The 17,450-nt window shown below is 45.7% G+C and overlaps 1 protein-coding gene across 3 annotated transcripts in view; it reads right to left on the bottom strand.

Annotated features, from left to right (window-relative positions):
* Window positions 1-233: 233 nt before the first annotated feature.
* LOC106572259 (protein bassoon-like) overlaps window positions 234-17,450 on the bottom strand; it is a 188,495-nt gene continuing 171,278 nt past the window's right edge. The window contains exons 6-13 of one of the 3 annotated variants that reach the window (XM_014146305.2): window positions 14,763-17,193; window positions 13,410-14,245; window positions 12,009-12,117; window positions 8,042-8,173; window positions 7,850-7,905; window positions 7,412-7,582; window positions 7,036-7,128; window positions 235-3,624 (exon numbers count right to left, since the gene is read on the bottom strand). In XM_014146305.2, coding sequence (XP_014001780.2) covers window positions 7,865-7,905; window positions 8,042-8,173; window positions 12,009-12,117; window positions 13,410-14,245; window positions 14,763-17,193 — 3,549 coding nt within the window. In that variant the 3' untranslated portion in view covers window positions 235-3,624; window positions 7,036-7,128; window positions 7,412-7,582; window positions 7,850-7,864. Of the gene's footprint in view, window positions 3,625-7,035; window positions 7,129-7,411; window positions 7,583-7,849; window positions 7,906-8,041; window positions 8,174-12,008; window positions 12,118-13,409; window positions 14,246-14,762; window positions 17,194-17,450 lie in introns of all 3 variants that reach the window. The other 2 variants (XM_014146307.2, XM_014146306.2) reach the window with 2 other exon arrangements.

Here is a 17,450-nt window from a genome sequence, read left to right as displayed (position 1 = left end):
TCTTCTGTATACCAACCATACCTTGTCACAACACAACTGATTGACTCAAATGCATTAAGGAAAGAATTTCCACAAATTAACTTTTAACAAGGAACACCTGTTATTAATTTAAATGCATTCCAGGTGACTACTTCATGAAGCTGGTTGAGAGAATGCCCAGAGTGTGCAAAGCTGACATCAAGGCAAAGGGTGGCTACTCTGAAGAATCTCAAATATAAAATATATTTAGATTTGTTTAACACTTTTGGATACTACACGATTCCATATGTGTTATTTCATAGTTACAGTGTAGATAATAGTAAAAAACAAAACAAAAAAACCTGTAATGAGTAGGTGTCCAACCTTTTGCCTGATACTGTATATAAAATTGATATATTTCATCTCTTCATAGAATTGTCTTAATTCTTCAGCAGCTTTATTCACTTTACGAAATAAGAAGTGCACAAACTGGCAGCCAAATATTTGGATCCACGGCTGTACTGTACGTAGAAGACCATTCACTGTACCCAGCAACCCATGCTTGAAGCAATAAAATGGCAGACTTTTATGACAGTATTCTGCATAAAAAAAATGGCATCCGATTCCCTACAGCCTTTAGTACACAAATAGAAATAGCGTGTCGTTTTAGGGTGCCTATATAGTTAATCCTTTGGCAACGGGTCCCAATTTTCAGTGAGGGGACTCAAACATGCCAAAAAAACCCAACATTGAATCAAATTCCTGACGTAAACGTATTGTAGCTATATACAAACAAGTCAATTTGTTTTTGTAGCAGGAACGCTACAATAAAGCAGTATTTTTCTCAGGCATGACAACGATAGTGGTATTCGGTTGTTTTGTTTCTTCCCTAGTATTTCCCATAAATATGATTAATTGCATAGAACGTTTCAAATGGAAAAGTTGCTGTCGACCACACACTTACATTTTATTTGTCAAATATCGGTTTGTTTTGTAGTTTTGTAATAGGATGATGAGAAACACACGCATACTCACACATACATACAGACATCAGGAACGTAACGATACAGAAGTGACTGTTACTGAGATTTTGCCGGAGCATGCTTTATCCCAGCGTCCACACAGAGAGAGAGAGAGAGAGAGAGAGAGAGAGACAATATACATCAGGTTTGGGATCCCATCAGTAGGCCCCCATCAGTGGGCCCCTGTAGCATCGGAGTGCCTGACCAGTCCCACCTGACCAGTCCAACTACACTGCACTGCAAAGAACAGCAGGAAGAACACTGACCTGAGAGGTTTCTGTGACAACTGTCAACATCTTGGGGTTTGCAGTTTGGTCGCAAAAACAAAGGCAAATAACTATCTGTGACTGAACCAACTGTGTCTTTGACCCTTCGGCGTCTAATGCTCCAAACACATTTAACATGCACATAACTCATACAGCCATATGTGAGTGTGCGCAGACTAGGTTTCTCCAGTGTGTCAACCTCAGTATATTTGGAACACATAGCCTATATGTACTACTTGTCAGTAAGTATTATCTCTTTTCCCTTTTGTGTTCTTTTGGATATTAAAACATTTGTAGTAAGCCAGAAAACATGAAAACCCATTGATGATGATGACTGTCAACAAAAGAATGCTAAAGTGTTCAAGTCAGATTCAATGGTGATTTGCACTGGTTTGTATTCAGTGCCTCTCTGCTGTCTTGCAGTGCTCACATATCAAAATGGGCAGATATTATGTGCCTTGTCTGGGCAGTAACAAACTACACCAATGGATTTCCAGGGTCGTATTCATTAGAGCACACCGTTGCAAAACGTTTTACAACAGAAAATGAAAATTAGGATTTCTTATTGGACAATTTCAGGTAGTCCCTCCCTGTTTCAGTCCGTTGTTTCTTCGGTTTGGTGCCTAGTGAATATGACCCAGGTGTGGCCCTGTTAAGATGTGATAGCAGAAAATCGCACAACTCAGATATACAGACAGAGGCAACACATTCCTGACCACTGATTTTTTTAAATGACACAAGACTGTGCTCTTTACTGACTTCCTTCCACATACTATTGCATTTTCATTATTAATAATCATAAATCAATAAATAACATAATCAATTGTTATGGCAACCATAAAACACATAAATGTATGAAAAATAAATCATATAAATCATTTGAAACCTAAAAGTGAAACAACATACAAAAATATTCAATTCATCTCAGAGCCAGTCTTCTAGCTGACATCATTATCACATCAAAAGTCTGCAATGAAAATAAGCTTTATGGACACAACATCGAGTACAAAAATAAGATGTCACTTTACTCTAAATAAAAAGAATGGCATGATTAAGGCAAATCCGCTATCATGTAACAGAAAATCAGGCAAATACAGAGCGAGAAAAAACTGCTGTAAATTTTTTTTAAATAAAATTAAAAAAACACCAGAGATCCAAACGTTGTAGGAAGGTTCAGAAACACTATGAACCCAAACGTTCTGGGAATGTTTTTTATTTTCTTATTAATGGCTTTGCAATGGCTAAAAAAAACAAACCTAGCCACATTCGGCTCTCATGGTGCAACCAAAACCTCCCGAATGATGATTCTCCCATTCTGTGGCCAGATTCAGTGTAATGTCCACCTTGTCTTCTTGTGGAGTTTTTTAAATTAGCTTTATTATTAACCAGTGTCTTATGGCCTCTGTGATTGAAATGGTGAACAGTGTAAGGTCTTGGATATAAAGTTCCATGCATTCAAAATCCTAAATCCACTCACTATACACTTCATAGACACATAACAAACAAAAAAAGAATGAGTCAGCATAAAAAAAACGGTGCCTTCTTTCATTCTGGAATGTAAAGATAAAAACAGAACAAACCGTGGAGTCGTCATGCTAGTCATCCTTATTATGTATATATTTATTTTCTTTCTTCTTCTTCTTCTTCTTCTTCCCTAAATTGTTATCAGCATCCAAATGAAACAGGAAGTATTTAGTACCAGAAAAACCTACGAAGCGCTTCAGTTTTCTTTTCTTTATTCGGAGATGAAAGGAGAGTGTGTCTGAGCACAGGCTTATGGAATCAAGGATCCTACCCTGCCACCATGGCCACGCCCCCTGGGATGTATTCCGCCCCCAGCATGCAGCAGCACAACAGCCCACAGACTAGAGCAGTGGTTCCCAACCAGGGGTACTAGGACTCCTGGGGGTATTTGGCCTATCAACACGGGGTACTTGAGAAGACTCATGAGATAATAGGCCGACTGGTAAAATGCACATGAGGGGGTACTTCAGGGGTACTCCGGGCAGATCAAAATTCAGTTACCGAAAAAAAGGTTGGGAACCACTGAACTCGAGGATAGCATCATCAGTGTGCTGCGGTGTCACAGTATTGTGGCTCCCTCCCATCCTCCTACAGAGCAGCTGGATGGAATATTCCTTAGTATAGAGCCCATTCCCCAAAGGATAATGGCTGTTTGCGAGGTGGTGCTGAAACCCCGGACAGTGGCAGAGACCAGGGGGAACAGGCTCTCTATCCAACTAGCCGCTCTCTGGAAGGGTCCTCGGGGCTTGTGACCTCAGTGCAGACCACAGCCCTAGGGTGTTCTGGGGGTCCCAGGGTGTCAGGAGCCTGGTTCTTTGGCTGTGGGCATGGCAGCCGGGTGGCCTCAAAACGATCTGGAGAACGTGAACACAAAGTCAGGTGACTGGTATCCTCTGATTATCTTACTATAGCCTGAATGAAACAGTAAACACATGTAATGTATCCCCAATGAATGACAGAGGAATGCCCAACTGAATTAAATAATTCTGTGGAAATAAGCGTTTTAAGTGAACCCTTTCATTATATGCAGAGTTGAGCATACGATTAGAACATAGTGAAATCCTATGATTCAACACTAGATGGTAGAAGAACAGAAGAAAAGCAAGACTGAACTGTACAGTGTACTGAGGTCTGTGCAAGGTTATGTAATTATACTACCTCTCTATTACATTACACTCAGTTTATCCTCAGTGACACACATTTAACAAAATATTGACCGTAACAACCATTCATTGAATATTGTGATTGTAAGGGCATGGCAGCCTACGTGTAGGCTCTCTCACTGAATCGGACATAAACACAGCAGAACAGTCCATTTCACAGACGGCTCGAAACAACAAGATGGTCTACTGTGCACGAGGCTCCATTCATTCCATCAGCGGCACCAGTATCTGTATATGAGAACACTATGCTGAGAGAGACAGACTGGGGCTGTGGTCACATGAGGCGGTTAGTCATCATGGCATGATTGGCTGCAACACCTTGCACTACAGATACAGCATGAGTCTACATCTCAGGCAGCACACTGCCATTTCTGACAGCAGATCCCGACATTAGCACAACGTACAGTCCCATCTCCTTAAACGCATACTCCCGCTGGCTTATGATGTGTTTCATGTAGCATGATGTACAACTGCAGCACCCATAATGCTCTGTAATCATACACGGCTGTTATCTCAGTGAAGATGTTCCCGGAAGCGAACACAATGTCTCCTTAAATAATACATTTCAGCGTGGTTGATTTCCTTCTGGAGACGATGAGTTTGAAACCAGTGTGTGACTGATCCATTATCCATCGACAACATCTTCTCCAGAAGGAAATCAACCACGCTGAAATGTATTATTTAAGGAGACATTGTGTTCGCTTCCGGGAACGTCTTCACTGAGATAACAGCCGTGTATGATTACAGAGCATTATGGGTGCTGCAGTTGTACATCATGCTACATGAAACACATCATAAGCCAGCGGGAGTATGCGTTTAAGGAGGTGTGACTGTACGTTGTGCTAATGAAGGCGTGTTAATCAGATATACTAGGGGAAGTTACGGTAAAGCCTGTCAAGGCGTTCTCCCTGAGCTTGTCTAACAGGACCCCCATGGGGACAGCCATTCAAAACCAAAGTTCCAGTTCTCAACACTAGGGGTTTTATATTGGGTTCATTGGGTTGCTATGATGTAATGTACTGTAACATGGTCTTTCTCTCTCTTTCTCGCTCATATTCTGTGCACTGCTGCCCCACTGTGGAAGAAGGAAGCCTCTGTGAGCGTAGTGGTCAATTCATAAAATGTCTGTGTGTCCCTGCCCAATTTGATGTGTGTGATATTCCTGCCTTCCTGTGAGTCTCAGTAGATGTCAGGTGATCCACACGGTAGTGCTATCTTCAATAATGCTATATTAAGCATGAGGGGTCGGTTCAGGTGTCACGTCACAGGAAGTTTAGATATCACATAGAAACGTATCGTGTGGAACAGTTAGCTGTTAGCTGTATTCATTACATTTATATCCCAGTGAATACAACCAAGTCGCCCTGTGACCCTAAAAGGCCGTGACCTCAATGGGCACCATGGGAGAGCAGGGCTCCAATGTCACAACTTCACAACACAATTAAAAACCAATCAGGAGTGCTCTCTTCTGTCACAAAGGCAATGATGCTATAATATAAACAAACGTTGTGGTTTTTCTGTTTGCTCCTCCAACGCTGCTTGCCTTGGTTTCACAACTTTATTCTTGGGCCCAGTTAATTACTCTGGAGAGGTTATATAGCAATGCTGGTTTGTCATTTTCAACATAGCGAAGCAATCATACATTACTACTGCGTGATATGAAATCTATTATGCACTATGGGGGAAGAGGAGGAGGTAGAGAGATGAGGAGGAGGTAAGGAGAAGAGTTGGTAGAGAGAGGAGGAGGTAGGGAGGAAGAGGAGGTTGAGAGAGAACGGAAGGTAAAGAATGGTTACTTTAGCAAACAAAGGTAAACCAGTGCCATCTGTACTTGTAGCGGATGAACAGTGAGGAGTTGAGAAGTATACAGTGTATGTTGTGGGGTGGGGGAGTGGAGAAGAAGGGGTCCCGGGGGGAGGTGGATGGATACACAATCTTCTGGCACACATTACCACGTCACTCAATCTCATATCCATCCACGGATACTGTTACCGGCCAAAGAGCCTTTCCATAGTCAGAGAGCGTGCTCTGTTTTCTGTGAATATGATGAGTCCAGTTCATAACCGGATAACCCCCTTCATCTAATTCACTGATGCATGATTAAAAACAGTGGCTAGCCAGAAAGTAACAATACCCTAACTATGCATGTTTGAGGGTAAAGGGTTCTGTTTGAAGGAAAAATCCACTAAACATTTTTGTGACCCTTTGCTTCTTGAAAGTGACACTTTGCTTCTTGAAAGTCCAAAATCGTGTGCTGCACTTGACCGCTGACATGCAAAACATTTTGTGACTGTATCAACAGTGGACTAATGAAGAAAATACCAAATGATAGTTTTTGAGTGGAGTTTTTCTTTAACTATTTGTCTCCCAATGCTTTGTGATATAAAGGGACTGCAGTTGAACCACAAGATACTCTGCTGTTCAGTTACAAACTACTATAATCAAATATGGGATTTTCTATTCTCTCTATAAACTGGTAGAAGAGGTAGAAGATAACAAAATGGCGCTAACACTGCCAAAACGAATGACACAATGCCACAGACAAGTGTCGGTAGAATTTGCCCTGGATTACATGCTATCTCATTGAGTCTTTCAATGTCTTTCAACTTATATTAACCCTCTGAGGTAAGATCGAAACTCTTCATGAAGGTTGTGTCACATACATTGGACATTGAAGGCCATTCGGCAGACTCTTCTTTAACCCTGGTTGCCCATAGAAACGTGACCTGCGGGTGGCCCTAGAGAATCGCACTGTCAATTCCAGTGTATGGATGTTACAGTAATATGGCTGTTATGGTGCACTCATGCAGAGGCTGACAGAGAGCCCATGGGTCAAGGGTCAGGGTTCATGAAAAGGTTAGCGCAAGGTGCAGTGCTGTTTTGCAGTGACTTGACTGCAACATATTGATGAAGAATGTAGAATCTACCTTTGCTGGGAACTAAATTGTTTCCCACACCATCACTACAAAATTAACAATATTAGTAAATAATGATTATTGTTTTGTGATAATTCGTGTGTCATTAGTGTATTACTAAGATGTACCCACCATCCTACCTTTTCTAATCTTAGTTGTGCTCGATGAGTCTGTGTGCACTACTTACTGTCTGGCCTGCCAGAGAAAGCAGCATTGTTTCTCTGCAATCGTGTGCTCAGGCCTGGGACGTGCAGCATCCATTGATTCCTGTCCTCATTGGCTGAATGAGGGTGGGAAAAAACAATCAATCTTGAGCTGATTGATCATGATCATGTTAGGTTCGCTAATCTTTTCCAATTCTATTTTAAAATGCTGCAACTTGAAATATACACAATACTGTATGTACTGCTTACTAAGTTCAGTGTCATTTATGTTTTTCCACATTACACTACAATAAAGCCATCGGGTCACTTTGGAAAATCAATACTTTACAAAGTAGTTTTTTAATGTAATTTTCTGAAAATGAGGGAGCTTTAGGCAGGGAATAGAGATTTTGGACTCACCAGTGTGCTCAGAATTCCTCTATTGGTGGCTATATCTTTCCCTCCCTCCCTCTCTCTCTCTCTCTCTCTCTCTCTCTCTCTCTCTCGCTCTCATAGTAAAACAAAGCAGGGGTCTTCCTAGGTTTTTCTGGTACGAAGCCTCACAACGTCCTCCATAACATTTACAGACACCTGAAATCACACGACCGTGAGACTCCCACTTGTCACTTACTGGGGTGAGCTGTCATACTGTTCTAAAATCCTTGTTCAGGACACAGGAGAGACACTCAAACCTACACACACTGCCTACAAAAAATTTGCACAAGGTGGTCCGGGAACCACCCACACACAGTTAGAAGAAATAGTATCAGGTACAGTTTTTCTGTCTATAGCCGAGCGCACTGCTACCTCACTGACCGTGTTAAGGATTTTTACTTGGTAACGCAGGTGAACACTTACCTTCATCTCAACACCTCACCACAACGAGGTGAACTTCTTGCCGAAACCGGAGATTGCTGTTGGAGAGAGAGAGAGAGAGATTAGGCATGCTGTAGCTTGTAGAATGCACCGTAAAGGTTACGTTGATGGAATGACATGAAAGATCCACAGAGAGAGAGTAAAAACGTCTGAGGCTGAGATCCAGCATGGCACCTTCTCCTAGTTTTCCTGCTGCCTCTGCAGGGTTTCCTGGTAGGACTTTAGAGAGGAGACTATCCCCCTCCATCCCTGGTTGACCTGTTGCTGCGCTCCCGATGCCACTGGGTCTAGGGGCGGCCTTGGAGCCTGCAGGGAGAAGGGAGAGGGGGAGGGAGATGGATGATGATTAGAAACTGATTTTCCGAAAATGTACCTACAGTATGAGAAAGAATCTTAAAATATAGTTGAATCCTGATAAGTGTAAACTATGTTTGGTGTACTTTTCAATTCAAATACTTTCTTTTAAATCCAGTTGATGCCATACTCCAGTTTAGTGCACACTATCACAACAGTCTGAAGCCATTGCAATTATCTGGAGATGACCGCACCAGCTTTTGACATAAATCTGATATAAATCTTTGCGCTTTACAGACTGTTTCTGACCCGGGTCTCTATTTCCACAGAACAACTGTCTATGCAACTGTTAGCGAGGTGATGGGATTGTATAGACCAGAGCAGGTAGTCAATGCGGGGTATGCGCAATGCCGTCGGGGGTACGCCAAATAAAAATGTGATTCACATTTTAAAAAAAAAAGAATCGAACAATCCATTTATATTTTACAACAAATCTATACATTTGGGTTTTTTTCTCACCTGATTAACCTCGTTTCACTGCCAAAAATAAAATTAAACCATCTAGTGTTCAGCGAAATAACAACACAATGTCAAATACAGGTAGCCTAGTCAAATAATTAACAACCAATCACATTAACCCTTACTCTCTCGCGGGAATTCGGTCCGTATGTAGCCAAACTTAGCTGCTGCTCGTGTTGGTATCTGTACTGATGGCGCAAAACCCATGACAGGGAGACATAGTGGAGAGGTAACGCGCGTGCAAGCAGTTGCTCCCGACGCCACTTGGATACACTGCAGCATCCAGAGAGAGGCTCTTGCTGCCAAGGGAATGACTGACAGCTTGAAAGACGTTTTGGACACTACAGTGAAAATGGTTAACTTTGTTAAAGCAAGGCCCACGAGCAACTCTCGTGTATTTTCTGCACTATGCAATGATATGGGCAGCGACCATGTAACGCTTTTACAACATACAGAAGTGCGCTGATTATCAAGGGGCAAAGTATTGACACGTTTTTTTTAAATTGAGAGACGAGCTTAAAATTTTCTTTACTGACCATCATTTTCACTTGTCTGACCGCTTGCATGATGATGAGTTTCTCACACGACTGGCCTATCTGGGTGATGTTTTTTCTCACCTGAATGATCTGAATCTAGGTTTACATGAACTCTCCACAACTATATTCAATGTGCGGGACAACACACAGGTCTTTCCATCATTGTATGATTTTTTGTGTGCAAATGAACTCAAGCTTACAGACAACATCAAACATGATATAGCGAAGCACCTGAGTTGGTTGCGCAATTATGCAGGTACTTTCCCGAAATGGATGACACAAACAACTGGATTTGTTATCCCTTTCATGCCCTGCCTCCAGTCCACTTACCGATATCTGAACAAGAGAGCCTCATCGAAATTGCAACAAGCGGTTCTGTGAAAATGTAATTTAATCAGAAGTCACTGCCAGATTTCTGGATTGAGTATCCTGCCTTGGCAAATCACGCTGTTAAGACACTGATGCCCTTTGCAACTGTAACCAATGTGAAATGGCTAGTTAGTTAGCGGGGTGCGCGCTTATAGCGTTTCAATCGGTGATGTCACTCGCTCTGAGACCTTGGAGTAGTTGTTCCCCTTGCTCTGCAAGGGCCGCGGCTTTTGTGGAGCGATGGGTAACGATGCTTCGAGGGTGGCTGTTGTCAATGTGTGCAGAGGGTCCCTGGTTCGAGCCCAGGTAGGGACGAGGAGAGGGACAGAAGCAATACGGTTACACAACCACGTTCCTATGTGAGAATGTATTCTTGGCCCTCACTAGCATGAAAACTACTAAATACAGGCACAGAATGTGTGTGGAAAATTATTTAAGACTGAGACTCTCTCCAATACAACCCATCCTTTCAAGCACATCCTTAACCTGTGGTGAGTTATTCACAATTTTCGATTCACAAATAAGGTTTTATATGTAAGATGGTTAAATAAAGAGAAAAATGATTGATTATTGATTATTATTATTGATTACTTCCCACGAGCCGGGTTGTGACAAAAACCCACACTCATTCTTATGGGTAATAAATGTATCCTAATTATTGATTATTGATTATTATTATTGATTACTTCCCACGAGCCGGGTTGTGACAAAAACCCACACTCATTCTTATGGGTAATAAATGTATCCTATAATGTGTGTGTGGCAGGCTTACAATGATGTCAAAACACAGCATTTGAGAATGCGGTGACCCTGGTGCTAGAGGGGGTACGCAGCTGGAGGTTGAATGTTTGAATGGGTACGGGACTATAAAAAATGTGGGAACCACTGGACTAGAGCATGTCAACACAGACACAATTGAACCGTGACACGGAAATGGCTATATTATACGTAAAAACAACTGGAAATCAGACTGTAAAAACAACAGGAAATCAGCTCCAAGTGATTTAAATTCAAGAAATCTGTTCCCAGGTATTCCCCTCCCACGTATAATATAGAGAGAGACACAGTTGAAGTCGGAAATTTACATACACTTAGGTTAAATCTATTATTCTGACATTTCACATTCTTAAAATGAAGTGGTGATCCTAACTGACCTAAGACAGGGAATTTTTATGATGATGAAAGATCAGGAATTGTGAAAAACTGAGTTTAAATGTATTTGGCTAAAGTGTATGTAAACTTCTGACTTCAACTGTAGTAAATCAAGATATATTAATATATAATTCTTCATAATTTTTGTTTTCCAAATGTTAGAATTTTTCTTCCACTTCATTGACAACAAAAAAAAGACAATTAAACCCATTTTAATCCTACCTAGTAACACAACAACATTTGGAAAAATTCAAAGGGTGTGAATTCTTTCTGAAGGCAGTATTCACACAGTACACACACTCACCACCTTGCACCCACCCGCCCACCACTTATGCTGCTGCCATACTGTTGACTATTATTATTATTATTATTTAACCTGCTACCAGTTGCTTTCTCCTAATCCCTGCTGACATGTTCATATCTACCTCTAATGCTCCAGTATCCCTGCACATTGTACATTTGGTACTGACACTGACCCTGTATATAGCTTCCTCTCTTATTTCTTTTTTTTTTTGTAAAAAAAAAAATGTGTTACACGATTTTGGTATTGAATACTGCACTGTTGGGTAGGGCTTGCAAGTTAAGCATTTCTCTATACTTGGGCATGTGACAAATTAAACTTGAAGTTGAAATGAACTTTCCCTCGGTGTTTCCAGAGTTAGGGTTATCCATCAACTTTCCAAAGCCTTCTCAGAATGAATGCCTGGGATTAAACAGGACACCTGTGATACCTGATTACGTAACACACTCTGTGTGTGTGTGTGTGTGTGTGTGTGTGTGTGTGTGTGTGTGTGTGTGTGTGTGCGCGCGCGCGCGCGTGCGTGCGTGTGTGCATGGATCTGTCTTCCTGTTGGTCTGTCTGTCTGTCTGTCTGTCTGTGGGAGATTGATTAATGTATGCCTACACTCTAAAAAAAATGCTTGGTTAATATTTGGGATCCCAGAGCTGGGTAAATAATGGAAAAAACACACGCTGGGTTATTTTGACCCAGCCAGTTGGGTTATACCCAAACATGGGTTAATTCAACCATCAGTTGGGTTTTTATTCACTTTCATGCTGGGTTGACGCAGCAGCTGCGTGGTCAGCGGCGTGGTCTATTAGGGGTGTGGCTGGACCAACTCAGTGACCCAATGCCTTCAACCCAGCAGTTGGGTCATCCAAACAACCCAGAATGTTTTAGAGTGTAGGAGAGAACAAGTGTACTAATCACTCTCTGTGAAATGTTCAGTGGGTGGAGCAGGAGCAGTTTGAGTGCAGACAGGGATGTTTACCTATTCCTGTGAGTGGGGGTTGAGGTGTTTTTGCAGGTTGGGCCGCCCCTCCTATGACAGCTTTGGCCCCTATGGCAGTCACAGGGGGTGTGTTTGCGACAGGTGCTTGCTGGAAGAGCGAGACAAAGAGATGAGGAACACGGTTAAACGTGGCAAACTGACTGTACATTGCTCATTTTGTTCTGATGCACTGAAAAATGTGATTCATATCATGTTGACCCCCTACTGTAAAATACCATGCCAAAACTTCATTTGACAGACAGACATTGGGCTGAAACCAGTTTCATGCTTCCTCCCTGCAAACCAACCGTCCGCGCATCTAAGCATGCATCTAGATTTACAGACTGGGAATATGATCTCTATAAGGGGTTAATGGAACAAATATAACATCATTCAATTAGCATTGTGGACGTTTGCCAAATAATAACACAGGATTTGTTTTGCATTCACTTCACCCGGCAAACGGATACATTCCATTCATTTCAACCCTCAATTAGCATTTTGAATAAATTATTTTGAAATCCCTCATCGGGCCTTTCAGAGAGAACAGGCGCCATGACAGTTCAAATGAATGTGGTACGGGATGAATGTGATTGGATGTATACGATTGTCTAACAACTGTATTTCTATGTGGAGCATAGAACTATCTTTCAGAACCATATCTCAGTCTGCACATAATAATGATGATCATACACAACACAGAATATTTCATTTTACGTTATCAGTATCGGCTATAGCACAGAGATCCTATAATTCCTATAATTCAGGTTCTCTATGGCCTAGAGTATAGGATTAGATGCAAAACACAACACATAGCCGAAAAACGTTTGCATGTTGTATAGTTCTGTATATTATAAACATGTTGATGTATTCAGAGACATAAGAAAACAAACGGTAATGGGAGGACGGGGAATGATTTGCAGTGGAAGACATTTTGGGGATGAATCTCTCTCCTCCATCTGAGTGGACTAGACAGAGGCTGTTACACTGCCACTATCTACAGCCACAGTGCTAATCACAAGACCAGATAAGGTCTGCCAACAGGATTTCACACACATTTAAATAAAACCTCTTCTCACAATGATGTGCTAGGCCTTATCAGAGAGACAGAGAGAGAGGAGGTAGAGAGGGAGATGAGAGAGAGAGAATGAGAGAGGGGGTGTAGAAGAGAGAGGAAAATGAGGAGGGAGACAGACGAAACAGAGGCAAGAAAGAGATGAGAGGGAGAGATGCCACCAAAGACCTCTAAAGCCATCTCAACACGTGAAATAATAATCTACACACATTTACAGTGATTCTCTTGTAGATGGTAAATTTGAATAATCATGACACTTTCAATCCAGAGTCACTGATTGTTTGTAACCACACTTGCACTGCACTATGTCATAATACTGTACTCACCGCAGTTGGTGGCAGTTGCCCCAGTGGGCCTCCTGCCTGTGGCTGGCGACCGGCTTGACCAGGACCAAGCTGACCAGGCTTGGCCTGTAGACCCTGCTGGGCTTGGGCCAGGCCCAGAGGCTGCTGGCCCCCAGGGGTGGTGCCTGCAGGGGTGGTGCCTGTCTGTCGTGCCGCCAAGGTCTGAGGCTGCTGCTGCAGCTGAGTGCGCTGGCCTTGCTGCAGCCCGTCCTGCTGGGAGGTAGGACCCTGTCCCCTAGAGCCCGGGGGCCCACCGGCGGATCCCGGTACACGGCCAGAGCTGCCCTGGCCCCTGGAGGAGGAGGGAGTGTGACCCTGGAGTTCTTGCTGCTTCCTGGAGGAAGTCCGCCCATCGTGGGAGGATGAGGACTTGGAGGAGCGGCCCTGGCTGTGGTGGTGGCCCGACGGGTCCCTGGAATAGTCCGATGAGTGATACCCCCCCTGGGAGCGCGGGTCACCCCTCTTCCCTGACGAGGACATCTGGCGGGAGTCGTGGCGCATGGACGGGTCTTTGGGGTGGCCCTTGGAGGAGCGCGAGGAGCGTGGTTCGTCTGAGTGGCGGGACGAGGCGGAGTGTCTCCCAGAGCTAGTGCTGCCATGGTGGCGATGGTCTCGCGTGGTGGAAGATTGGCGGGTGTGGCCGTACTCGTCCTGGGGCCACAGGTCCTCCTCTGGGGGCTCGTCATAGTCGTGGTAGGTGTGCTTGACGTGGCGGCTACGGCCGGACGAGTGGCCACCACTGCCATAGTGGCGGGAGCTAGAGCGCAGGTCCCTGGGCTTCTCAAACCAGTCCGTCTCTTCCTGGCCAAGATGGTAGGCTTTGGAAACCAAGAGTAGATCACAGTCAATCTCCAAGTCTGACGGCGACAGAGGCATGCAGACTGAGGCCATGCAAAGAAGAACAGGAAGGAGAGAATAGAAAGAGAAAGGAAAACAAAAAACTAAAGACAAGTCAAGATTTACACCCATGCATGAAAGAAAACAAATGGAAAACACTGATGGAAAAAAAATCACAAAATAAGTTCATCACAACAAGTAAACGAAATAACTTTCACAAGACGACGGTATTGTGTGAAAAAAAGTTGTGCACCTCTCAGAATAGCATGCAAGTGAAAAGAAAGTGACGAACTAAGTGAAGAAACTGGACGTGGCTGCTCATGCAAACAGCACAGACAGCAGTCAGTCAGTCGGGATGTGAGCAGCCAGAATACGCCTTGAGACACAACACCAGCACAGCATGCAACGTCTCTCTCTCTTTCTCTCATCTAGCCTTATCTCTGGTTGGGTGGGGGATGTTTATTCGTGGGCAGAGACTGGCATTTAGCACCCATTTACCTTCACTGTCCGAAACAGCGCAATGCATATCGTCTATAATGTAAGAATTGTCGGGTTTGTAGACGTGTGTCCGGGGCAAGTCTCTCATGTGATCCTGCACGTCAGGCATGGAGTGGCTGGAGCCGTACTGGCTGTAATACTGACTACTACGGCTGTCGTACAGCTCTGGGCCCAGGGAGGAGGCCCTCACATGAACACCCATGGGGCTGAGAGGGCTCTCCTCCGACGAATACTGAGAGCGCATGGGGGGTCTGCCCCGGCTATAGCTCGCCCTGTATGATGAGCGCTCCCTGTCCCCATCTCTCTCGTAGGAGCGGCTGCGGTAGCCGGCATAGTCCCGGGATGAGATCTTGTCCATGCCGTAGCCCGTGGAGCGCGAACGGCCCGAGGTGTAGTACATGCGCTCCTCCGGATAGGAGTATCTCTTCTGCTCGTAGGCGCTCTTCCTCAGGCCGTGGGCCATGTCGTCCTGCAGCTTCCTGGCCCGCGACGCCACGCTGAAGCTGCCGCCGCCCGACGTGCTTGCGGCGTAGGAGGCCAGGTCTGCCTCCACGTCGCGTGCTTCCTCGATGGGGGAGAACTTGGAGATCTTCTGCTCCCCGCCTTGCTTGCGGTGCTTGCTGCGCTTTGAGGACATGACGGCCGGAGCCAGGCTTTTGGAGGCGTGCTTCTGGATGCCGGTGCGCTGTGCGCCGTGTTTGGTGTAGTCGTCATAGTAATAGGAGGACCCCCCACCCATGCTAGTGCTGCTGCTGCCCACTACTCGGCCATATGTGTCTGACCCTCGCGGGTGGTAACTGTTCTTACCCCTGCTGTGGTGGTCGTACAGGTCTTCCTCCCTGGTCAGCTCGTCCTCCGGCCTGCCGTAGGAGCTCCCTCCTCTCGCCGGACCGCTCTCCCCTGCGTAGCGTACACCGTGGCCGTCGCTCCGGTGCATGTCCGCTGTGCCGCCCAGGCCCTCCTTGGTCAGCTCGCTGATGTCATCGCACATGACGTAGTTCCTTGGGACATTCTGCTCCAGGCTTGCGGGGCCATAGAGACCGTCCTGTGCGTAGGTAGAGGGGCTGTCAACTGAGTGCAGACGGTCAGATGGAGTGCCGTGGCCATAGCTGTTGGCCACTGTGGCAGTGTATTGGCCGTAGGAGCTGGCTGTAGTGGTGTAGCCATAGGTGTTAGCTGTGGTGGTGGTATACTGGCCATACGTACTGGCCGGGGTCGAAGTGTACTGCTGCCCGTATGTGTTGGATACTGTCGTGGTGTACTGGCCATATGTACTGGAGACTGCCGTAGAGTATGGCCCATAAGTGTTGACCATGGTGGTACCACCAGTATACTGTCCATATGGGGGTGCCCCACTGGAGGAGGAGTAGATGATGTCTTGGGCCGTGGTGGTCACCCCTACAGTGGGGTTGCTTACGACCTCATAATTGGTGGGCATCTTGTGCTCCAGGTCAGCCAGCGAGGTCTGTCTCGGTCTCTGGTGGACAGTGAGGATGTCTGCCTGGGGCTGATAGGGAGTGATCTGCCCAGGGCCAGCTGGGTAGGACACCTGACTGGGGTATGGAGAGGTGTGGGTGGGGTAGGGAGGTTGGCCAGGCTGGGCATGCTGGAATCCCTGGTGGCTAGGCTGTTGCTGTTGCTGAGGCAGTGGGTGCACACCCTGCTCTGTCGGGTAGGGGGGATGGCTCTGTGGGAATGTGTGGGAGGAGAAGGACTGAGTCTGGTAGGATGGAGGAGGATGTTGGGTCTGCAGGGGGGTGGGCTGGGGGAGAGCCGCTGCCTGGGACACTGAATGGTAGGGGGGCTGGTTGAAGGCTGCAGTCTGGTAAGGGGTGCCGGGCTGGGGAGCTGGAGCTGGCTGGCTCAGGGTGTGGTAGGACTGGTAGGAGACGAAGGAAGAGGTGGGAGGAAACTGGGCGGCTGTGTTGAAGTCACTGGTGAACTGGCTCAGTGGTGCTGTGCTGGGTCTGGTCAGCACCCCGTTGCTCTCGTAGGAAGCTACCGCCGCCGCCAGCCGCAGGTTATTCAGCTCGCTGTCTGACATGTAGTCTCGCGGGTCGCCCATGCAGCGCAGATAGGCCATATCCCTCCTCTCCCTCTCCTTCACCAGGGTCTCCTTGCGCTGATGGATGCCCAGCTCCAGGTAGCGCAGCTTGGCATCAATCTCCTTCTCCTCCTCCTCCAGCTCCTGCTGCTGCTTGCGGAGCTTGGTGGACTCCTGCTCCACGGCCTTCAGCTCGTGGGTGAGGTCCTTCAGCAGGCTGGCTTTGGCTGCCAGACCTGGCCTGGTCCCGGCCCTCAGTGAGGGCACGGAGGGCATGTACATCTGGGGGAGGGCCGGAGTGACAATGGGGAGGTGGCTTTCCTCTGGTGGGGGGCTGGGCAGGGTCCTCTTCACCTTCCTCAGGGCGCTCTGCTGCAGGGCGGCCAGCTGCAGGGAGACAGGGGGCAGGGCCATGAGAGCAAGGGTTAGGGAAAGAGCTTGCACAACAGAGCATTACACATGTGACATAGATATGTATTGTTCCTCAAGGACGATACGAAATACAAGGTACATTCTTAGTGTGATCATACATTACTTAATGTGCCTGTGCAAAAGAGAAAAGCAATAAACAAATTGCTGTAAACTGAAACTTGATAAATACTGTATCAATATTTTTGCTACCTTAAATGGCATTGCTACAGTTA

Source organism: Salmo salar, chromosome ssa15 (genome assembly GCF_905237065.1).
Source record: "Salmo salar chromosome ssa15, Ssal_v3.1, whole genome shotgun sequence".
Classification (NCBI taxonomy): Eukaryota; Metazoa; Chordata; class Actinopteri; order Salmoniformes; family Salmonidae; genus Salmo; species Salmo salar.
This window is presented reverse-complemented; position numbering and strand designations above follow the sequence as displayed.